At 38.4% G+C, this 24,868-nt stretch overlaps 1 protein-coding gene across 5 annotated transcripts in view; it reads right to left on the reverse strand.

The window, feature by feature from the left end:
- PCGF5 (polycomb group ring finger 5) overlaps positions 1–24,868 on the reverse strand; it is a 94,688-nt gene that overhangs the window by 11,857 nt on the left and 57,963 nt on the right. For 4 of the 5 annotated variants that reach the window (XM_063405652.1, XM_063405654.1, XM_063405650.1 and 1 more), the window contains 7 exons: positions 21,845–22,154; positions 12,073–12,169; positions 7,554–7,609; positions 7,382–7,441; positions 4,079–4,227; positions 2,885–2,983; positions 1,763–1,852 (listed from right to left, as the gene is read on the reverse strand). In XM_063405652.1, coding sequence (XP_063261722.1) covers positions 1,763–1,852; positions 2,885–2,983; positions 4,079–4,227; positions 7,382–7,441; positions 7,554–7,609; positions 12,073–12,169; positions 21,845–21,956 — 663 coding nt within the window. In that variant the 5' untranslated portion in view covers positions 21,957–22,154. Of the gene's footprint in view, positions 1–1,762; positions 1,853–2,884; positions 2,984–4,078; positions 4,228–7,381; positions 7,442–7,553; positions 7,610–12,072; positions 12,170–21,844; positions 22,155–22,599; positions 22,851–24,868 lie in introns of those variants that run through there. The other variant, XM_063405651.1, reaches the window with a different exon arrangement.

Raw genomic sequence — 24,868 nt, forward strand, 5'->3', positions numbered from 1 at the left:
ATGGACATTTTTCCCTTTTCTTGTCTACCTCACGGAAGGTCCACAGCTGTGCCAATAAAAGCTCATGGTCAATAGTACCAGAGATGAAGATAATGGATTCACTTGATCCTCATTCAGAAGAAGAGATTGTTAAATAATTACCATTACAACTTCATTGAAGACAATAAAATTATAAAAGCCTAGAAATTACTGGATTTATTACCAGCACAATGACATTTTTAGAGGTTTTAATCTTTGACTTCAAGGGAGTGGTTTAAAACTACATGAAAGAGAAGATGAACACATACCTGGCTATGCTGTGTGTATATAAATACACTTACAAACTTAACCAGGAGTTGCCAACTCTTGCATTCACTAAATGCTAAAAACAATAGTTGTGAGATTTTTGAAAATTTTTAGTGCAAATATCTTTTTATCAAGATCATAGTTACTGTTGCCTCCAATTGCATGCAGCTGCCAAAAGTCCATTTTTAGGCAAGGGCTGCAGGATGAAATTCCATGAAGAAATTCCATTATCACTAAAACTGCCTCAACAATTCCTAATAGTGTTCCTAACAGCCAATGCCAATATTCCTAACAGCCAGTGCTAACAAAAATACAAGATGGCAAACCAAACAAACATCCAGTGCTTTCAAGGCAGTATTGGAAAAAATTCTACTTAAAGCTCCCTTAAGCACGCAATATTGGGGTTTCAGCAATCACCAAATTTCAATGCACTATTACTTTCAAATTTATTGAATACTTGCCTATATACATTGACTTCCCTAATTCCTATCAAATTCTATCCTTTCCCCTCCAGCTTCAGACTAAGGTAAAACTTTAGGAAACTTGTGAATTGTTAACTCTACAGCACGTTTGAGCCTCTGTCTTCTCTGTCCGTGCCCCAGTGCTTTTTATTCTGAGCACTAGAAAGCTTAAAACAAAAAAGAATAGAGGAAGTTTGGAATTTTCTTCAGATCAGCACATTAAGGTATGTTAAATGCTTAACCTTAGCTGCACTCCAATTTAGCCTCCAATAGTAACGATAGACAAACTTGCATATACTACAAAGCAATAAAGAGTGAAGACCAATCAACAGGCACACACAAACAAATGCATAAAAGAAAGAGAAGGAAAGAGGATATTGACTTCTAACAAAAAACCCCCAACTATACAAGGCAATACTAAACCAAACTGAATATCAGTTCTAAAAAAAAAGTCTTCTAAAAAGTTAAATACTGAAATTCTAAAATATATACATGCAGCAAGGAAAACCTATCTGGCTGTTATCTGAATGTTATTGTCATACAGCATATCCAAAAAGAATAGATGTTGTATTAACAGAAACAGTAATTAAACAATTAGATTTCACCAGTAACTTTTCAGTGTCACTTTCAGTTTATTGACTGACTAAAACAGGTTCTTACTGAAGAACTGCTGGATGCAGATTCCCCAACTATTGTACCTCAAAAGGTCACCAAATGCAAAATTGCTGAAAAAGAACAAGGGCTTGAGTTTCCAGTTACTTGACTTAAAACTCTGAGTAGAATTTCCACATACACATCCACTATTTTGACACTTCAGAATCTACGCAATATATGTGCTGCAAGGTTTCACCCACAGGGTTTTACATAAGAAATGCAGAAAACATGTAGAAGACATTTTTAAATAGGGTTTTTTTGAAGGGTCATGGGTTATATTCAGGCCTAAGATGTGAAAGCATGTACAGTCTCTAAAATAAATATACCAAAACATCATTTATCAATAATGGAACAGCATTTACGTTTTCGCCTCTTAGTCTCCATCTTGTCATATAGATGAATTCCATAGTATGATCCTTCCCCATGATTTCTCCATTGCATAGTACATCCAGCTTAAAATATAACAGAACAAACAGTAAGACAAAGGGATGCAGAATTTTAATGTCTAAATGAACTGCTAAGTGAATCTCCAGAGTTAATCCCTCCACTCCTATCATTATACAACAATTCTATCAGACATGTGTATCAAACCTGGATGAATACAGCCTGCTGACAATATGCTATTGTGCACTCTGGTATTCAAATGGTGTTTTTTCACTTTTGTGTTTTTATTTGAAGTGTGGACAGAAGGAAGTCTGCTAGTGAGGTATGAAATCACCGGTAGACAAACATTCCCTATATTTAGCTACACTACATAGTATCTGTTTGAAGAGAAAGCCTTGTGCTGTATTTTGAAGGCTACCTTGCTACGCCAGTGCTCTTTCAAATCCAAAGATATAAACCAAAAGTACAGTAATTTCAATTTAAAAAATAGATTGTAAATAAACTTTTAAAAATTAGTTTAAAAATAATTATAAATCACAAGAAAAATGCAGTTCAAAGTATACAGACATTCCTCAACTGAAAGCAAAAGACAGAGAAAAATAATGATTTCAGAGTGAAAAATGTCTAATTTAAATTGTATTATAGCATCTTACTGCAGCCTGCCACTGCAAATATTTGACAATATTTTCATTACTAGAGCTATAATGTTTTCTGGGTTTTAGACAAAAACAGTCCAAATTTTGAAGTAAGCAGATTCTTCGTAACACAAGCCATTAAGGTACCAGACAGATTACAAACCAAATGACACCAAAGAGGCTGGTCAGCATGCTATGACACCATGACAAACCCCTGTGCACCAAACCTAACTCAGCCCTGCCTCTGACCAGAGCTGGGAGGCTGCTGCTGGTGCTAAAGGCAGCCTGCCCTTCCTGGAGCCTTTGGCTCCTGTGAGAGAACAGGCTGAAGCAATAGTCTGTGCTTCAGTCTAAATCCCTGCATCCCTGGAAAGAGGGAAAGCAGGTTCAAACATGATTAAATTTCATAGAAATGTATTATGTTGCAGGGAAATGAAAATACAAACATCTTTCTTTCAAATGTACCTCATAGGAACTTGGAAGTTTTAATTTTAAGCTGAGAAACTTTTTGATAGTTCCCACGGTCACTCGAGTAGAACAGCGGATAAATTTCTTCATTAAACCCTAAAGCAACAGCAACAAATCAGAAAAAAACATGTTAGAAATTCTGGCCAATGAGAACAATCTTTAGGGCAAGAACAGCTGTAACTGATAATTTTTTCAACCAGTAACCAATTCTAGTGCATTCTCTTCTAATTCATAATGACACCATAGGTTCATTTTTGTTCATTTGTTTTCAAAATTTAGAAGATGATAAACAAGTTCATTTGACCCATCTCTGGTTCTAAAGATATTTCTAAAAGATACAGAAGCAAGGAAAGCAAAAAAACCAAAACCCAGCTACCATCAAAACCCCCAGAAGAACTTAAATAATCTATGTGTGTGTTAGTAACACTGGGGCTCAAACAAACATTGCATTTCTTAGAAGTGTTAAGAACCTCCAAAATTATACATGTAACAACACACAGAAAATATAAGTAGTTTTAGTAGAAAAGTTCTTAAATGTATTTTTCTTTTTATTCTTCTATTTGTAATTTAAACATTGTTAAAATCTAAGGTGACTTCTAAAGACTTTCTTCCAGGCTCAGTATGTTAGGTAATCCCCTTCAGGAACGGAACCCAAACATCCTTAATTCTTAAAACAGCAATTGGCAGGTATTACTCTACACATGTTGCAGACTGATCTCCCTGAGAGCACATACAACACATCAGAGTCAGAATCAGGTTTACAGCTCACAAGATCTGGATCCCAGTCATTCAGGGCACCATATATTTGATAAGCAGGTTCATTCCGGCTTGTTAAGACAGAAATCCTGAAGGTATGAGCAGCTCACTTACAGCTAGCTTTATAAATACCTCTGTGGTGTGCTGTAATCTGTTCTGTAATACAGTTATATACCATAGAGGTTGTATACTACAAAACTATAATCCACACACACACAAAAATTCCACTGTCACATATAGCTTCCTGTATAGAACTGTGTTTTTCCCAAAATTCCAAAGATGTGCTGAAATGCCTCAAAGGGAGGGCCTAAATAAGTGTGGAAGGGGAACAGGTCACTCCATGAAGGTTTACTTTTAATGGTTATAAAATGATTTGGTTCCTATGAGATGCTGTTCTGTCACCAATAACTACAGCACAGTTTGTTTGCTACTCACTTTGACGACGTTATCTCCGGACTGCCCATTGTTGCGTAAACAGTCGAGGCAGATTGCAATCTGTGGGTCACTCCTGTGATAGTCTTTATCTTCTTCATTTTCATCACACTCCTCATCTACTTTGGGCTTATCAGCTTTTGGACTTTCATCTGTAAAATATGAAGATTGTATTATTTAAGTATAAAGTAATTAAAAATCATATATTTAAGGAAACGTCATTTTTATGAGCCATAGTTTTTCTTCACATTAATTTTACACCATTTTAATTCAGTGCATTCTTAAATGGATCAATTAAAAAATCTCAGGAAACAAATTTTAACTACTGAAATTTTAATGCAGTATGCAAGCAACAGATTTCTATAGAACAGAAAATAATTAGTTAATGGTATATTGGGTATGGCTGCCTACTTCTGGTATGTCCAGTAATTCAAACCCTGCAGCTGTGCATGCATCACTCAGACATGTAAATCTTGTGTATAGTGTGGCAGTTCAGTGACAAAAATAAGGTTTTTAAATAAACAGTGGAATAACTAATCCAAACACTTATCTATCAAATTTACACGGCTAATCAATTCATATTAACTGTCACAATAATCCAGGGAAGAAAAGTTCCTGTGATGTAATCACAAGGTAAATGAAACCTTAGATTTCATCCACTTTTGACCAGATCTTAGTAAGTCACTGTAAGAACTCCAGATGTTTCTCTCCAGAAGGATTTTACAACTAAATAGCCATATATTTACTTATTCCCCTTCAAAAAGAAAAAGTGTAAGAGGAAAGGTCTGTGTATTTTTTAGCATAGCTTATAAAAACTACATAATCATATAAAACATGTTATTGCCTTTCACTCTGCTGTTAACATCTTCTATTGGTTCCTGGTTTAAAATTCTAACTCTTTGGAAAAGGTACCATATTGTACAATTTAGAAAGATTTAGCAAAGTTGAGCACTCAAATGCTAAGAGTAGCAATTCCATCTAGATAAGGCTGCAATGTACATAAATAATAACCATAAAATGGAGTAAGTTTTACGGAATTAGAGTACAGCATACAATAATCTTATTGTATACATTTGGGGTTTTTTCTGTATCCCCAACTTACTTATTTTGATTTAAAACAAAGGCTGCTCTCTGTTTGAATAAAACATTATCACAATTAACTTGAATAAGCTGCTTTCATGTTTTTTAAAAAACTTTCAGATTAAGTTCTTGTGCCTTCCTACACTTACCAGACTTCAAAAAGAATTTAGAAGACTTCAGATGAGAAAACAGAATGTAAACTTTAATAAACAGCAAGCCATGACAGAGTTTCTTGACACAGTAATTAGTTGCCTTTGTTCAGTTTACATATTCAGGATGAGTTTTAAGCTATATTCATTACTTTTCTCTCTTACAATTTTTAAGTTTTCAGTAATTATGAAGGATTTATCCCCAAGTGCCTATTAGCTATTGACACATTTAGTTGAATATGTATCATTCATACATTTTGTTCTTATCATCTTCCTACTGAGAATTTACAGTATCAAACTACAGATTTTTTTCTTCTTTTTTTTCCCTGAAAGTCCAGGAAGCAAACTCTATGAAGTGAGCAGGTGCAGTCCACCTGCCACAAGCATTTGTTCACATCAGGCTGGAGAGTAACAATGAATTTTTTTTTCTTTGTACCATGGTATTTCAGCATTCATCAATTCTTTCCGGAAACCACTCTCCTACAGGAGTCAGCAATGCCTGAGATATGCTTTATTGTTTAGGGCTTTTTCCTTCTGGAATGTGAAAACTTCAAGTCCTGGGATTTTCTTACAGCTCTTAGATGCTTAGGTTAGGAACCGTGCTGTGACCTATAACAGAGAGACTCTTAAACTAGAGTGACAATCTGATTGCAGGGCATGGTATTGACAACTGAAACAGTCTCTCCTAAATGAAATTATTCTCAGCAAATAATTTCTTCCCAGGCAAGATTCTAAATGCTTGTTTATGGCAGAAAATAGCTTAAGTGCTCATAATTTGTCTCAATGACTTGTCATGATTTTCAAATGGTTTATAGAGACAAAGTTCCATAGCCCCAGGCAACTGCTAATGGAGTTGGATACATCTGTAGCTGCTCAAAAGTATAATTTGTGAGTTAGAGCCTTCCTCTCATTCACAAAGCAATCCAAGCTCTCACCACACTTACTAACTCATCTCCATTAGGTTTATCTTTAAATTACGAGAGGAAGGTAAGAACCAGAAGAGTAAGTTGGTCAAAAGTAAGACACATTCTACAAATTTGCAAATTATCAGTTAATTCTTTCTATGTATATAGCAGAAGACCACGTTCTAAACAGCTAAGAAAAGTCTATATCTCACAAAAATATTTTCTAAGTATTTTTAAAACTGAACAGGTATACACTACATAGTACACTGCAGTAAACTAATATAATTTCATCTAAACTGTTCTGCAGTTCCTAATTTATTTATATAATAGAGAAAATAACATTGTCCTTTACAATGGATGCCAAATGCAAATCAACAAAACTTGTGTGAAAAAAATGCAATGTCACGAAATTGAAAAGAAGACATTATAAAGAAATAAATGCAGAAGAATATTATACGATATTTACTTGACAGTTACCCTTTACTGAAAATAGCTATTTTTTAACTTAGTAGAGTCTGTCAAAAGTTCCTTAAAATCAAATCAAATCGGCTATGGTATTAAAAACCCGATGTCAAATTAAAAAGGCACAAAACCAGCTTGATGCTGTCCTCCTGCCTTAGCACCTCAACACTGAGTTTCAAAGTTCACGGGTCAACTACCACCAATGGAACAAAACAAAGCAAAAAACAAACAAAAAACCCAACAAAAAGTAAAAAACAAACAAAAAAGCATTGTGGAATCTATATAAAACAATTATTTAGCATGTGTGGAAAACTGTTTTACTACTTGTCATAACTAATTCTTGACAACCTCCTACTTAACAGATGGTCAAATTTGGTAACAGAAAGTAATTAGTAAAAACTCTGTAAAAAAATTCTGTGTCATGCTCTATTAAGAAAATTAAGAATTCAGCTGGACAACTGCAAAAGTGTTGTAAGTGAGAGCCTAGGGTAATGCAAATAAAAATAATGGTAAAACAGCTAGAATTTGTTAACCAGCTGGTTGACAGATAAGCAATAGTATGCGAAGGCCCACACATTTGCACTGATTCGCTACAAGTTTCTGTAGTATCTTTGAATCCAGTAAAAACAAAATGCACTTGTGTGAGTGAAGAAACTGGTCTTAATAAGCAGCATTATTTAACACACAGATGAGAGGGAAAAAATCATCACCTTGTCCATTTTCTTGAGGTTTGTTTTTCTTCCAAAATTCGATCTCTCGCTGCAGTTCCTCTAGTTAACATCAGAGAACAGTAATGTGAATTTTTAAATCAATACCAGGTATATAATTAGAAATAGCCCTCCACCAACCCAAACAGTTCCCAAAACCAAATGAGAAACTTACGTTCTCGAAGTCCAGGCACCAACTTAAATATAATTTCCTCTAAGGTGTTATCCAGCCTTTCAGGGGGAAAAAATACATTTCACATTAAATGGAAACTAGCATTTCAAGTATTTTCAGTGTTTAAATAACACAAACTTTTGAAAAATAAAATGAGTTGCATTTTTCTAGTAAATAATAAATCCTGTCAAAGCCCAACTGATTTTAGCTTGAGCAATAACATGCATTAAAGCTTATCTCAACCACCTCCTAAATGGATTTATCATAGAAATAACTAAGGAATTTATTTTTTAATGTATAAAGATAAGAATGTAACAAAAGAGAAAAACATTATACTCTAAATTTTTATTTTTTAAATTTGTATTATGTGCAAACAATAGCATTACTAGCATGAACAGACTGGAAAAGCAGTGTCCAATTTTAAGGTCCAGCTCATGAGTAGTAAGCATGAAAATCATAAACTCCATTATCATATTAAGTGTTGATGTGCTTTGGTAATAAGCCTGTCACAAAAAACTGAACAGACTATTCCCTGCTTACCACACTACAGACAAACCAGTCTTGGCAAGATAAAGAAGACACAGTGCATCCATGCTGCTCTGACTTGACAGCTCTCAGTACCCAGCATAATTAATTTGAACTATTTAAATCTGCCATGAGTTGTAAACCAGAAGACAGTACACAGCACAGCCATGTCCTCTGATACCCTGATATTAGTGCCAAAACTAGTTATTACAGCCCCTTCCAGAGTACACACTGCAGCTATCCCTGTTGCTGAAGCTAAAATACTTTCCTTTCCTTTTCTCTGAATTTTACCAACTCTTCTATACATTTAGTTTATCATCTGCTTTCTAGTTCTACTTCCTCTCCTGGTCTCTTATCCTTCAGCTTCCTCTGGCTTTCATTTTGTTTCCTTTTCCTTTCTCTCCTTTTCCCTTTATGTTCTCTCTTGTCAACAGAAACTCCCATTGCCCACAGCCTAAACAAAACCTCACGACAAAATAAAATACTAAGTAATACAGAGAAACTAAGTGCTGTGACATTCAGTCAGAATCTGGCATATTTTAGATTGCCTTGTTTTTTCATCTCAATAACAATATATCTCTTTACATATTTGCAAATACAGGTGTGTACATGGTATTAACAATACACTATAGGCCTGTGAAAAAAAACCCCTAGCTGTTCTGTCATTTGTTCACCAACAGCTGCAAAGCAGGAGTAAGACTGAATACTTTTATTGTCAAGGAATGCCTCCAATCCATATAAATTGATAACAATTATCTTAAAATATATATGAGTATCCAAGGTTCTCCTCACAGAATTTTTACTTGTACTTCAAAGTTTACAATTAGACCCATTACCCAACCACCAAGTTCTGAGACTAGATCCTGTGGTATCTATCAGCAGATACAGTCATACCATAAGAATATTCATGTTTCAGCTGCAACAACAATCCAGTTTTAATTGCTTCTTCTTAAGGGGACAACAACCCCAACAACAAACATTCAGCAAATGAAACATACCTCCCATAAAACAAAGCAGCACAGAGAGCATTTTCTCACTCATAATAAGGAAATGAAAATTGTAGGATGTCTGATAGATTTGATCTTGATTGATCTAATTGATTGCTTGATTTCTGATAGATGACCATGTAGATCTACCTTCCAGAACATGTATCCTGTATCTCCTCAGTGTCTAAGGTAATGACATGGTATTGCTTTCTGTGAGGTTCCCACAGCAGAGCACTGGGAACTTGGGAACGTGCATTAGAAATGGAATTCATTTCACACTGTAAGAAAGTTCCAACCTTCATCATTTACTCATTAAAAGAAATGAAAGAAGGACTTCAAAGGGAACATCACTACTTTAATTAAAAATCCCTCTGTTCTTTAGGATGGTATAATATATGCTGTTTTTCTTTCACTTATTTTTGAAAATTCCCATTTAGCACTTTCTAATTTACTTTCAATGGACCAAAACAAAAGTCACTGGTAATGCTAAAACAGCAAAAAATTCCAGTATACTTTGCAAATTTACAATACTAGAAGCAAGAAGTGGCTTCCCTCTCTAGTCAATGACTTAATTTTCTTCCAAAAACTAAACAAAACAATATTTTTTCTTTATAGAGGATAAATACTAATCAACACTCTGACAAGGACAGAAAAAAAACAACTTATCTGATCTTTAAATGCAGGGAAACTGAAACTTTAGGGAAAAATGAAACTATTACAAGATTCTCAGTTTCAGATGCATCTTTCAGTGTTCCCATAATCCACACATGTAAGGAGTCTGACATCAAGATTTCTATTTCTGTGACTCACATCAAACCCATGCCAAAATGAAACTACCTGCAAAAGGTGGTGTCAGTGATTTACTATGATACTTCCTGTTAATCCTGAAACAAGAACAGGGATATTTTAGGGACACCTCTTTCCGTTTCCACAGCTTCCAACCACCTTCCAAGTCTCCAAACCAGAACACATAGAAACAAGAACCAAGCATTTCTGCCAGCTTAGTTCCTTTTTTCACCTCTTCTATAATTTTGAATGAGTTACAAGATCAACACCCTCTGATAATTATCAGCAAAAGTGAATCAAACTAAGATGATTGCTCAGGAAAACATGCATGCAGAGGAGTATGCTAGCAAGAGGAAAAGAACTCTGCCTTCATGGCATTATCAACACAGACTCTATTGAGTACTGATGATGCAGAATTCTGCTAAATCAGCAAAAGGAATTCTTAAAATTTAACATGCTTCCTACATTTTTATTTTAGAGCTCAATGTTGAATTGCAGACTTAGTCTTGTTACAACAGACCCTAAGTGCTGCCAACTAAGAGATACATGCAAAAAGCTCACATAGTTATGAAGTTACTCAGAACTGAGTTTAGAAGTAGTTTATAAAGCTTATCTGAGAGATCTTAGTTAAAACAACTAAGTGGTGTTCAACACTATTTCTCAGAAATGACTGCATTCTTTAGCAATGATGGGGCTGATCTCCATGGTCAGAGTGTAAGACTTTTCTTAAGTTATGCAGGCAACACCCCCGAAAGATTGTGCCATTGTACAGCTCATGTGCTGCTCTGATTATTAGTTTAGCAAATATTTAAAGTTGGTTCATAAAATACAACTAGGAAACTACTGACTATATGCAGTTTCTTGGCAAAGAGACCAGATGACTCTAAAAGGAATTTCAGGAAATAATTGCATAGAAAATAGCTCTTCCTACATTTCTGGCTTGTGCTCTCAACCTTCCTCACCCATCTATAATTTCCTGCTCAAAGGACAGTTTTTGCTTACTAAACATCTACATGTTTCAGAAAATGCATTTTTCACCTCATGTGAAGTGATCCTATTGAATAAAAGAAATGTTTTGAAATGCTTTTGTTCTCAGCTTATTCATAGCCTATAGCATATTCTGTTATGACTCACACAGCACCTCAGAAACCGACAGGAAATCAGAAAAATAATCTAAATAAACCTGCTCAGCCCCACCCTTCCAAAAAATATTCAGATGGCAAAGACTTAGGCAAATAACACCCTTTACAGTTGCTGAATTCAATCTCTCTCAGTTATTATCTTGGTACATAACTAAAGCATAGGAATGGTTGTGCCCAGAGGGGTCAGTCAAAAATCAAAGTAATGTATGACACATTGTAACAAAACCAGTGACATCAGGAAATTCTAACAAGCCTAGTAAATTCCAGATGTAAATTTGTATTTTTACACTGATGTAAGAATAAGTACTCCTAAGTTCACAACAGTATTACAAATTAATAATAGTGGGGGATGGGGTGGAGGTAGTGTTGGGAGTGAGGGCAGGGAGTGCCTTCATCACTCCAGGAAAACATGAAGTTCTTCCACTTATGATGACATTTCTTGATTTTTCTATCTTATCAGATGTCTACCATCTTCGTTTCAACATAGCATCACCAAAAGTGAATCCAGAATTTAATGAAAAAGAATTGGTTTTAAAAGGTGTGTTAATATAATATTTTAAAAATCTCAAAAAATGGTATTTTTAATATAAAAACCTTTTTCATGAGTGTCTTTTCATTAATCTTACAGCAGATTTCAATTCAGATTGGTAGACTTATGCCCTGAAAAACATTGCTTTTAACATGATTCATTTTCCATATGTTGCTCTAAAAAGAAAAAGTTGCCATGAGGTTTGGAATGCCCTAAATAATTTGAAAAAACAACCCTCTAGAATTTAACTTTATGTAAAGAATAAAAGGTACCTGGTTTATTTGTTTAATAGGGATATTAAATTTTTTTTAAACTTGTACAATATAAGCACTGTTTCTGTGCTTCCCCTTATGTTTCCTCCCTTTACTGTATCTGAAGAAATAAATTTAGAATGTAGTGGGAGCTGAGAAAATGCAACCTATAGGCTTGCAACAGTTAATACGTGCATTATACAAATAAGCAAAACAATTATATCATTTCAAGATAAAGACATTCAGGTATTTTTGTTGTTGCTGTTCTTCCATTTCAGCAAATGTTGTGAAATAGATTCTTACCTTAACATTTCTAGTGGATTGGTCTCATGCACTTGATTGCCACACCTGGGACAGTCATTGCTGTCTTCAAAGTGTTGAACGATACAAGTCTTACAAACTAAGACAGAGAAGGAAAAAAAAAAGAAAGAAAAAACCCAGTTAGACTGGGTCTAAATGATATTGCCCAAGTGTGATCTAATGACACCTGGTAGCTGCTCCATACATCAGAAATAAAAGAGTATTATCTTAAAGTAAATACAATGTATCTTATCCCCTTCTTGTTCCTCAAAACCATAGTTAATTTTGCTCTGCTGAGACTCCAAGGTCAGCAGCACAGGTTGGACAAGCACTGTTTTAAATTATATTTTTGCTATGTAGAATTCTCCCAGTGTCCTAACACACAAAGCCCGCAGCCTGTACCACCTTAGAGAACGGGTTCTCAGGTGTGTGCTGGGGAACCTCAGCCAGCAGAGCCCACCACCACCTCAGCTGATCTGAAAATGGCTTACACACATCCCTTCTGTTCCAGTGATGTTGCTTGCAGCTGAAAATACTGGTTTAAATACTTATTGTAAGAGAAGAGGTCACAGAAATTGTACATGGGTTCAAAGTGTTTCCTTTTTGACACAATGCTTTAAAAAGCAATGACTGAATGTACACTCAACATTTAATATATTAATTTTATAATGAAAAATCAGATCAGGACCATGGCAAGTATCAATAAACCCAAACCAACAACGTGAGTTTAAAAACCAATCAACTGAAAGTAAACTAAACAAGGTGCTACACTACTGTTGCTTCCATATGATTAATTACAGACTGTAGATTTTAATGTCATTAATTATGGAAGCCAAGCTGATGAGAACAAATATGCCTGCTATTATTACTGCACAACAGTGTTCTGGATGGAGAAAAACTCTACCCTCTTCTTATTATTAATTCACCTACACTGAAATAAGAACTGCAAATTCATCAGGAAATGGACTGAAAAAAATAAATGGACTGCTGTGATTGCAATATACTTTCTGCTGAAACACTGTAATTTTTTTCATCAATTACTTAAAGAAGCATGAACATCTCTAAACACGCTGGTAAATCCTAATTATAAGACAACTCCAGGAATCTTGAACTTCCTTTAATAAACAAAGGCAGTATTTGTCTTTGCCTCAGAATGCTCAGAAGTGTTATATCAAATCAGCTGATGCTGATAATGCACACACATTAAACCTAAACTTAAAGACAGTGACTTCACAGCCCAAGTTTCTCAAGGAATTGTAAAGTAACTCTTCTGTCAGTTGAGCTTTTCAGCACCTGGTAGCTCATACTCCTGGTATCTAAATTGTGAATACACTGCTTCTGCCAGGAGAAAGTGTATGGGTAAGTGGTGGGTGGTGACAATACTGATGAACCACCAGGTTAAGAGTCATCGGCTGTCTCAGAAATGTCAGGAGCTGGAAACCTCAGTTTAAAAGAGTGTGGGGGAAAAGGGCTGAGGAGCAAGTATGATGATGAAATTGTGAAGTCTAACACAGATGTAAATTACTGTCATTTGGAAATTCAGCTGAAAGTCACTGAGGTAAGTAACAGAAGGGTTTGGCTTACTCTAGACCTCTGCTAACTTGACTGCATAGAAACTGAGCTTAGAGATAACTCTTTTTCAATGGAGTTTCATCTGCTAACTCCTATAATAAAGGAAGGAGTCTTTATTTTTTTTTTGGTAAGCCTTCTGTCTAATAGAAAGAGCAGCATCTCTATGGAGTCTTTCTAGCCTGATACCAAGTTAAAATGATAAAGAATAAACAGAGTGGGGAAAATTGTATAGATGTAACTGGAACCGGTCAATATTAATTTTGGAACTGATAAGCTCAACTCTTAACCTTCTCTTATTTGGAAAATGTCCAGGCTGGATGAGGCTCTGAGCAACCTGAACTAGTGGAGGGTGTCCCTGCCCATGGGAGGAGGGTCAGAACTAACTCAGGGTCTGTTCCAGCCCAAACCACTCTATCTTTTTTTTTTTTTTTTTGCAATGGAGACTCAGAGAATTAGCACAAAAATCTTCAAAAGGAGAAAAGGCTTTGTATCAATACGAGAGTGAATTGGTTTCTTTTCTGTAAGCAATAGAATTAGTCTCCTTCTGAAAGAATTTCCTTGCAATTTAGGAAAACTTCCTGAAATTCTTAAGAGAATTTAATTCCTTTTCTTGCTCTCAGAATTTCTGCTCCACTCATGTCAGAGAAGTTCTTGAAGCCTGTGATGAGATAACACTGTTCTTACTGCATTGATTTGTCTTGTAAAGATATTTTACATTTGGGCTTCCTAGGATTTTTGTTTGTTTTCCAAACTAAAGGTAAATAAGGCCTATCTAAGCTATAGCTTTCATTTACATGTAGAAGAAATCTGAAATTATTACTATTCAGAAGAAATGTATGCCATGGGATCAATAACTAATATACTTATTTAAGTCAGGTAATTGACTCCATAAAACATCCCAAACACTAATCACTGCTAAAGATGCTAATATCTACAATAATGTAACTTGAAAAAAGTATTTATAATATAAACCAATCTATGGAAAGGAACTGAAGTCTTATGCCTGAATATATTTTTGTGCTGTCTTTATATCTTTTGTTTTTGAGAGTAGATGACACTCTTGGAAGGCATGCATGATCCAGGAAAGGACGTAATGATTAATGAAGAGCTTAATTTCCAGTGTAGGAAAGGTCTTTGAGTAGAACATATACAGAGGAGCCATCATAAGGAACCAAGAACCTAATTCCAGTCCTATATGGATGTTTCTCTGTGCCAATAAACACACAGACCTGGATCACGGGTCTGTACAGCCAGCTCAATATCATAAAAACCCCTTGAAACTGTAAATCAATACTGAAGTAATCTAAAACAACTTTTGCTTTTTTTCATGTAGAGCTATGGTGCTATGAGGATTTGCTGACCAAAACTAAATATGATTTACCAACAGGAATATAAGGGTAAAAAATACATATAAATTCTAGCATGCAAGAATAATGAACTGATACATGATACTCCTAGTGGGACCATCAACCAGTATTTTCCTATATGATAGGTATAATCATCCTCTGTTACTCTCAATGTGAAATACTGAATATATTTCAAAGACTATCTCTTTGCAGTTTCAAAAAATGGGATGGAATCTAAATAGTGGGTGAAAAAGTTAGGCAAAAAGGGAATCCTTAAACACAATTAAATGACAAATATAGTTAATTCACTACCTTAGGGAAAAAGCCAAACTCCAAACCAAAACCCTTTAATGCTTTCAGTACAGAATAACAAAATAACATGGTTTCATTCGCTTTACTGTAGGTCATGGTCTAGCAGCAAACAGGCAAAAGAAAACTGCTTAGCCAACATGTACAGTGTGCAGAATTTTGAGGTGTATGCTACACATGCCAGTGAACTGAGAACCTGAATTTCCTAGTTGTACGATGACACTTCAAATGAGATACAATAAAAGTTAAACTCACGTAAGATGACTTTCTACAGCTGATAAAAGTACTTGTGTGACATATGCTAATTGGCTGGCAACCATAACAATGTTGCTTTCCAATATAGAGATATCTGGTTCACTCATTCTTTCAGATCTTTGTAATCAGATGAAAAACACAGATACAAGTGCCAAGACTGTGCTGTATGTCACAAACAAACAAAAAAGTACGTATCTAATGAATATCTACATACATATGTATCCCTCCAGGTTACTGTTTAAATGTTGATTAATGAGGTACCTAAATAAAACTTCAAATTGCATTTTTTAAATAAAGTATTCTACAAGATAAAGTTTAATTAGTTAATTGTGGTACAAATTCTTTGTCAGACCCCATCCTTTGAATTCTTCCAAGGATCTCCTCTCTCAATCACTCTGATTTCAGTGAGCAAAGAAGGGCACAGGATATGCACAGCTAGTGGAACATCAAACCCATCTAGTGGAACATCAAACCCATTCACTGATGCCAGAGAGGTGTAACAAGTCTTTTGCTATGTTTACTGAAGTATTTAATTATCTACCTTAAGCCTGCTTTAAAAGCACTTACTTTTAGTGAAAGCATTTGCTTGAAAACAAGCCAGAAAATTCCAATTCACCACCCTTTTCAGAAACCATACAAAGTGGGGCTACTCCTCTCTTAATCACAGTTACCAGACACAGTCACACTGGATTCTCTTCTGTTAAAAGGGAGAGAGAATTTCAGTATGTGATAACCAAGAAAGACTTTTTGTGTTGGAAACTATTTAAAAATAACATTTAGGCCCTGCTACATGCCATTGACTGAAGTTTCTGCAGGAGGAGTCTGAAGGCAGCTCAGCTTGCTTGTCTGAGGGTGAGAAATTTTGCTGCAGTGAAGTTTTTTGGGATCTTCTGTTGACAGCATAGGGTTTTAGCAAAATCTAAAAACCACTCTAGTTGGAAGATTATTTGATATTGAAAATTACATTTCTGGTAAATTTCCTGCAGGGAAGGACATTTCTGAAAATTCCTAGACTGCCTTGGTTGGCAATTTCTTAACATAAGTATTAATGCACCTTTTGATCTCCTGTCCATAAACAGGGAAAAGCTGGTGATGAGTAGAGCCACAGAAAGCAGATTGCCTTGAGGTGAGCTGAGGGTCTTGAGGAAGGATACACATTTAAACAGCACAGTTAGGACTCTGAAATTCAGGAGATGGGACTGGAGCTTGTTTAAGCAGCTGCTCATCAGACTTCCCAAGGAGACCATCACTGGAAAGAGACTTAGGAGAGCTGGCTGAGCTATACAGTCCACTGTACAGGGAATTTTGTCAGAAGAACTGCTCAGTGCACAAGAATTGCTTGCTGCACATGGTACCTAATTAATATGCAAAAGTAGAACATATTAGAAATGGAAACAAGAATGGGAAACAAAAGGATATAAAATCACTACTCTGGCACTTAGAGACAAAAGTAGGAAATCCAAGGCCCAGCCATAGCTAAAGCTGATGAGAGACATGAAGGAATTGTGTTAGTATGCTCGTAGCTGAAGGAAGCTTAGACAAAATATGCCTATTAATGAATGAGGGAAACAACTCAGGAATAGCTTATGCAGAAAGGTGTGAAGTCTTCTTTATATTTTGGCCTTGCTCTTCACAGGCTTGATCCCAGATCTTCCTGTGTACCAGTTTGATTTGGGAAGGACAGGGGTGATCAACATCCAAGGAGGAGCAGGTTAAAGCTTACTAAGAAGAACTGGATGTATTTCAATCTACAGGCCAGGTAGGATTCACTAAGATGAAAGCTGATCACCATAATCAGGGTGTTGTGAGAGGTACCTGATGACTAGAAAAGGGTAGTGTGTCATGGCCAGCTTTAATAAAGAGGGGAAGGATGACCAAGGGAAGTGCAGCTGAACAGCCTCCTCTAGCTCACTGGGAAGGTGGCAGATTACATCACTTGGAGTCAGTTTCCAACTCTGTGAGGGACAAAAGTGCAATCAGGAAGTGGCAACTGCAATTTGCCAAAAGCAAATTGTGCTATAGGCTGGCAGGTAATATAATAAAAGCTTGTACCATTTAAACACCAGTTACAGGAGTGATGGAGCCCATCTTCTTGGGAGTGGCAAACAGTATCACAAGGAACAATGGTCACATGTTGACATTTGGCAGGACATACAGAAAAACTAGATAAAGCCTGTAGTACTGGAATGGTTATTAAGAGAGGCTGTGGAGACTCCATGGTTCTTATAAACTCAAATGTCACATGGCTTGACCTGGTAGAGTGTTGGCAACTAACCTGCCTCTTGCACGAAGCTGGCCTAGACAACCTCCAGATGTTTGTTGAAGTTTTCAACCAACATTTCTATGACTGTGTAAACAGTCTGGTATTTTTTAAGATACTAAAGAATGTTCTTGAGGAAAGTTTATTTTGCAAATTTTGTAAGTGCACACTGTACTAAACAATGGAGTGACTCAGGAGACAGATGATGGGACATGCCCTTTAGCTCACATCCAGCCTGCTTCCATCAGTAGTTCAAAACACCCTCGACAACTGTGTAACAGACTAGAAAAAAAGTCTCAGTCCATAAGACAAAACCATTCTGTTGGAAGTAGCAAAAAAGAAATGAAGTCCTGAATTTGCAAAATAAATAATTTTGCAGTAACATAACCATTTCCTTTCCAACAGAGATGGGAAAGTTTGCACTTCTGGTACCCAAGTTGTGCTTAGGTTTCCCAGCGGAAAGTGGAGTTATCTGTCTAACATTTTCAAAAGCCCCATCAGAAACATCTCTTAGTGAAAAGCCACTCATTTCTCAGAGCAGGACTTTACTTACTATTTTCCAGCACTACAGAATATGGGAATTAACTGCTAATTCCCTGCTTTGGTTACTACTGATCACATTAGTTCCTCTATGATCACTGGAGAACATCTATGTCAATACACGCTTTTCATCTTGTCCAGAGTAATACATTGTACTCCCTAACAGTATCTAATGAATGTATGCTGCTTCTTCAACCATTAATATCTGCAGATTTTGATCATTTGTGCAACAATATTTTCAATTATGACAACTAGTAAGTACAAGACAAATACCAAAGGACAGTTAAAATGACTGTATTCTGTAGTATCTGTTTGGACAATACTGAAGAATCATATCAGTTAGGTACCATATCTGCATTTGAAAAGATTAAACATTTTCTACAAGATAACAGAGTACCTTCCTGAATTCTGCCATTACCTTTTCCTTTGCAGACATAAGATTTGCATATCACCACTTCTTCCAAGTTTTTCATTTTCCTTTCCAACATTGTAAGCTTTGCACTTTGGCAACTGTAACTAGACTTTGCTTTAAAGAAACACCACTGTCTTTCCTGCATTTCTACTTCAGGACCCAAACACCTGGCAGGTTTTTGGAGTTACTGTGTAACTGTATGGCAGCTCAGTAAAATTCACGTGCTCTAACCCTGGAACTAGGCAGTAACAGTGCTGGCTCACTGAAGAGCTCACAAACTACAAAAGAACAAAAGAAGCAGATACTGCTGAGAAGAGAATGCTCCTTCTGCCATTATTGTTTTTTAATAGGAGCAAAAGTAAATAAAAACATAAATTATATAAACAAAAAGATACAATAAAAACATTTTTTCTTAAATCTGATGTAACTATTTTCCCCTAAGCTCAACCTTTTAAAAGTTACTAATGTCCATTAAACTTCAACCATAAAAAATTAGCTAATACTGGAATTTTTCCAGTTCCTTTAAAGGGAAAGAGAATTTAACAATATATTTACCTCTCTCTAATGAATTTACCTCTGTTAAGTACCTTAGTCTTTTCCTGATTCTTTGTCACTATTTTCCCTCTGTATCCAATAGTGAATGAAGATTCTGCTTAGCACTCCTTCTCTTGATAATCTATTTATAGAAACATTTTTAATTGTCAATTATGGCAGTAGCCAGATTAAGCTCTGGTTGGGCTTTGACCCTTCTAATTTTCTCTTGTCCTAACTTCATGGTATCCTTGCATTCTTTCCAGGTTGATTGCCCCTTCTTCCAAATTCATAAACTCTACTTTTCTTACTAAGTTCCAGACAAAGCTTTCTGGACAGCCAAGCTGGTCACCCTCCCTGGCAGCTCATCTTTCTGCACATGGGGAACCTGTTCCTCTGCCTTCCGGATTTCCTTCTTAAAGCACAGACAGCCTTCCTGGACCCTTCTGCTCTTCAGGACTGCCTCTCAAGGGACTCTGTCAACCAGGCTCCAAAATCTGCCCTCCAGAAGTTCAGGGAAGCAGTTCTGCTAAATGCCCTCCTTATTTTTCCAAGAATTGAAAACTATCTTTTTGTGTTGCTATGCCCAAAGACATCCTCCATCTGTCACATCACCCACCAGTCCTTCTCTGTTCACAAACAGCAGGTCCAGCAGCGCCTCACTCACCAACTATGTCAAGGAATTATCCTCCACCCACTCCAGGAAGCTCCTAGACTGTCTTCTCTCTGCTATTTCCAGTAGGCATCTGGTAAGTGGAAGTATTCCTCCAGAACAAGTGCTAGGGACTGTTAGACTACCCTCAGCTGCTTCTTGAATGTGTCATCTGCCTCTTCATTCTGGTTAGGTGTCTGTAACAGACTCCCACCATGGTACCTGCCTGGTTGGCCATCCCTCCAATTCTCATCCATGAACACTCAACTCTATCAACACTATCACTAAATTCTAGACACTCAAAACACTCCCTAAGACACTGTGCTACCCCCACCAGTTCTCCTTCCTTGCCTATCCCTTCTGATGAGTTTTACAGCCATCCACTGCATCCCTCCAGTTGTGTGAGCTATCCCATCATGTTTCTGTCATGGCCACTGTGCCATAGTTTTCCTGCTGCACAGTGGCTTCCATTGTTTTAATTCTCTGTGTGCTTCATATAGTAGGGATGGAACACCAAACTGTAAAAATTAACAGTGAAGACAACAACTGCAAAAACAACATTGCACAGAAATGACAGGAAATGTCAAGAGAAGACTTTTACTGATATTTATTAAAGGTTTAAAAATGGGAAATCTACCGGAAGACATACAATTCTCCTTAGTCTTCTTTTAGAAGACTTTAAATGTTATTTGGAAAGATGTCAAATTCTAAGGGAGGTCCAGTGAAACTACTGCCTATTCAGAAGTAATTGTTAAAAAAGCAAGCACACAAATAAGCTTGTGAAAGTAAGACAACAGAGTTTGACAGGACCATTCACACGTTTAATACAATTCATACATGCCAATGTTTTAAATGTAGTAGGAGCAGAAAACAAACAACTTTTTCTGAGACAGTTTAGTTGAAAGAGATCTACCCCCTAAGCAAATATTTTGCCACCTTTCAAGTATTTCTCTGCAGTGTGCCATGGAACACATTAGAGAGAGTGGGCCAGTACTGACCAAACTAGTGTATCCATCATACACACTGCCACCAGATACATTAGTTTAAGTTTCAAGCATGGTGCTGTTATCAAAAGACCACACCTGACCCAATGATCTCACCTGTGATCAGACAGGCCAGTGACAGAAGTTTGGTGTTAGAGCCAGCACAATCACCACTAGCCTAGGGCAAACAAAAAGAGTCTCTGTACTCTGCCAAGTGTCCAGCAGAGCTGACACACTCACAGAATGGGTCAGGTTGGAAGGTACCTCAGTGGGTCATCTGCTCCAACCTCTCCGCTCAAACAGGGTCATCCCAGAGCACATGGCATAGAACTGTACCCAGACTGCTCTTGAATATCACCAATGAGGGAGCCTCCACACTCTCACACTGGGCAATCTGTTCCAGTGCTTGATCACCCATATAGTAAAGAGGTTTTTCCTCATGTTCAGGTGGAACTTCCTGTGCATCAGTTTCTGCCCATTGCCTCTTGTTCTATTGGTTGGCACCACCAAGCAGAGCCTGGCTCCATTCTCTTGACACCTACTCTAGATTTACACACCTTAATGAGGTCCCCTCTTCTGGAGCCTCAACAGGCCCAGCTCCATCAGCCCAGCTCCATCAGGCTTTCCTTGTAAGAGAGGTTCTCCAGATCCTAGATCAACTTAGTACTCTCTGCTGGACCTGCTCCAGGAGCTCTGTATCTCTCTTGTACTGTGAGCACAGAACTCCACACAGTTCAAGATAACCCAGACTGCAAACCAGTGTTTAGGAAACTCCAGAAGAGACTGGACTAATTCAGAATACTTAATGTAAAAATTCAGTAAGCAAAAACAAGCACAGTGGTCATATTAAACACATTAACACTTCAAACAAATATAGTTTATGAAGGAGGGACTATTTTGGCAAGTACTACTTACAGGTATGGAGGCACTCCGTTACTGTAGTTGGCTTGATGAGATAGCCTTTACAGATATAGCAGGTGATATGAGGATTGAAATCTTTCACCAAGTGCCTCCTCTGAGCAGCCATTCGTGGAGCGGGAAATGCAGGCAGAGTTCTTGGGGCCAGAGAAGCAATTGTGAGAGGCGTCGATGTCCACAGTTCACAAGAGCTGTGGTGCTGCTCTGTGCAACTGGACTTCTCCAGGCATTTGATCTTAATTCCGCAGGTCTCACGGAGACATGGCTCATAACTCCTGCTCCTGCGCCGGGCGAGTCATTTTCCTACCTGTAACACACATGGAAAAGGAGAGCTCTGCGAACCCGGCCGGACAGCGGCGATGCCCCGGAGGACCCGTGTCGCCATGAACTTGGCAGCGGCACGGTGCTGTAATTTACATAACAGCAGCCGCCGAGCGCCGGCAGCCGAGGTCCGAGGCGGTGCCCCCGGGCCGCCGCGCTCCGGCCGCGGGCGGGACGGGCTCGGGGCCGCGGTGACAGGTGCAGGGGCCGCGGCCGGCACGGCCCGCCCGCCTCGGCCCGCCCCGCCCCGCCCCGCCGGGCCCGCAGGCCGCGCCGGGCCCCGCGGGGAGCGGCCCCCCCGCCGCCCCGGCCCCCGGGACCGCGGCCGGAGAGGGCGGCGGCCGCCCGGCTCTGCCCCCGCTCGCCCGACTCCCGTCCCTCTCTGCCCGCACCTGCGGCGCCTCCCGCCCCCGCCGCGGCCCCGGCCGTACCTGGCGCAGCCCCGCGGCCTCGGGCCGGCGCCCGGCGAAAGAGAAAGGGAAACGCCGTGCGCCTCCCCCGCTCGGAGCGCTCCCTCCTCCCCGGCGGGCTGCCGCGGCCGGTCCCGGGGCGGGCGGGACGGGCGCGCAGGCGCTGCTCCCGGCCGAGCCCCGCTGCGCCACAGCCCGCAGCGCCGCTCGGGGCGGCGGCGGCCGGACCCTGCGCCGCCCGGAGCCCTGCGCCGCCCTCGCCGCGGGCTGCCCGCGCACGGCGGCCGGACGGCGGCGGGGCGGCGGCGAGCCCGCCCCAGGTAAGCGCGGCAGCGGCACACACCCGCGGGGCACCGGCGCCGTTTCTCAAAAATAACTTCAGCTTCTCCCCGTGGAAGGGTGGAAGTTAAACCCATTTCTCCAGCCCGCAAACACTGAACGGTGCTAACACGAAGTTATCCCAAATCCCGTGAAAATACGCGTGCTTCCCTCGAACCGGGACCAACTGGCCAACGGCTTAGCACGAGCAAAAGCTATCTCAGTGGCTCAGTGCATCTCCTTTATTCCCCCCAGTCACAGAAATCCATCATATTACCAGGTAATTATCCACCAAACTAATGCTGCCGGAATTGTCCAACTGTACTATTTCTAGAAAATTTCTTTTATACTGCTTTTAACAATATTGACAGAAACATAAGGAGATATTTCCTGTATCAGCTGCAATGCCATCACATTACCTGTGACTGTTTTAGGTCTTTTCTGTTCTGCATTTTGAAATAAAATTTGCACATTAAAAACTTAGTTATATCATTTATTATACTGTCTAGGCCATGAAGTAATGCACACACAGCAGTTGGGATACTTGCAAACATACACAACTGGTATTGATTCCCATAAGTCATACTGAAGTCCCTCTCTTAAGGACAAGCAGTCCCATGCCAGGTAAGTGGAAGTGTAAATGACAAATTCTTGCCTCATCTCTCCATAGTGCAGGAACTCAGTCCCGCTGGTACCAAGTTGTATTTATGAGATGCTGACTGAAGGTGATGAAAGCTGAGGCTTTCAGCACCTTTCCTGACCACAACATAAAGAGAAAATGAGAAGCAGCACAGAAGAAGCTCTCATTTCATTATCGGAGGAAAGTAGATCCTTAAATACTTACACTTTATATCATCAGAAAGCAAATTTTGTTAATAAATGCTTATGAATTAATTATAAATTCAAAGATGGCTAACTCCTAGCATTGCATGCAATAGATTTACTTAAAAATATAGGTCCATATAAGTGATGTGAGCATTTTGATCTACTTATAGCAGTTCACAGGTAACAAGAATAGAGTTTGAATCAAACAAGGTAGTCATTTCATATTATAAAAGAAATAGAATTAAGAAATTAACTGAGCTCATCAGAGTAAATATGTGTCATGTATAAGTGACAGGAAACATGGTGTCCTGGTTCTCTTGCAAATACTTCCCCACCTCACCTGGGTTCTGAATTTGTTCTTGGGCAAAGTCCCAGGTTATTGGGCCAGAAAATTCCTTCAGCCCATTTTCTCCCATTCCCCACACCACCCAGGATTTTCCACGCCTGGGTCCAGTGTGTCCTCAATCCCTCTGGACATCTCAGCCCTCACTCTAGACACACTGCAGACCATACAAAGGAAGCTCACCAGATAAAATAGCAGGAAAGTGGTCTCTCTAACATTCAGGGGAACTGAACATACTCAAAAAGTGGCGTAACAGATTTAAAGGAGAAGAAGGAGAGGAAAGGCTGGGAAGTGCTTACTTTTTTTAAAAAAAAGCCAAGTCCTTTTTCATATATATGAGCTTTCCTGACACACAGAAAATAAATGCTGCTTTCTAAGCATTATCATCCTTGAGGAGAAGAAATCCCTAAAGAACTACTGTATCACCCTGATGTGAAACAGAGTAATTACTTGCATTTAATATGAATAAAATATATCTTTTTAAATGAACAGCCAGGACACACAAGAACTTAAGAACTCCAAGCATTTCATTAAAGCAGTTCTAATACTTTTTGAAATATACCCATGTTTGATGTCAGTTCCCAAATAAATTTCAGAGACAAAATAAATATATTGGTCAATAAAGCCAAATTCTCAGTAAAATTTGAAATGAGTGAATAATTCTAACTTTGCAAGAAGATCCACATTGGTACAATGTTACATCCTTATCAAGCTACTCTGGAGTCTGTTTCTATGCAAGTCTCCAACTACCCTCCAGTTATGCTAGGAGTTACTTGTGTTTCGTACATGGAAGAGTTACTGGGG

The sequence above is a fragment of the Prinia subflava genome, chromosome 9, assembly GCF_021018805.1.
Source record: "Prinia subflava isolate CZ2003 ecotype Zambia chromosome 9, Cam_Psub_1.2, whole genome shotgun sequence".
NCBI lineage: Eukaryota > Metazoa > Chordata > Aves > Passeriformes > Cisticolidae > Prinia > Prinia subflava.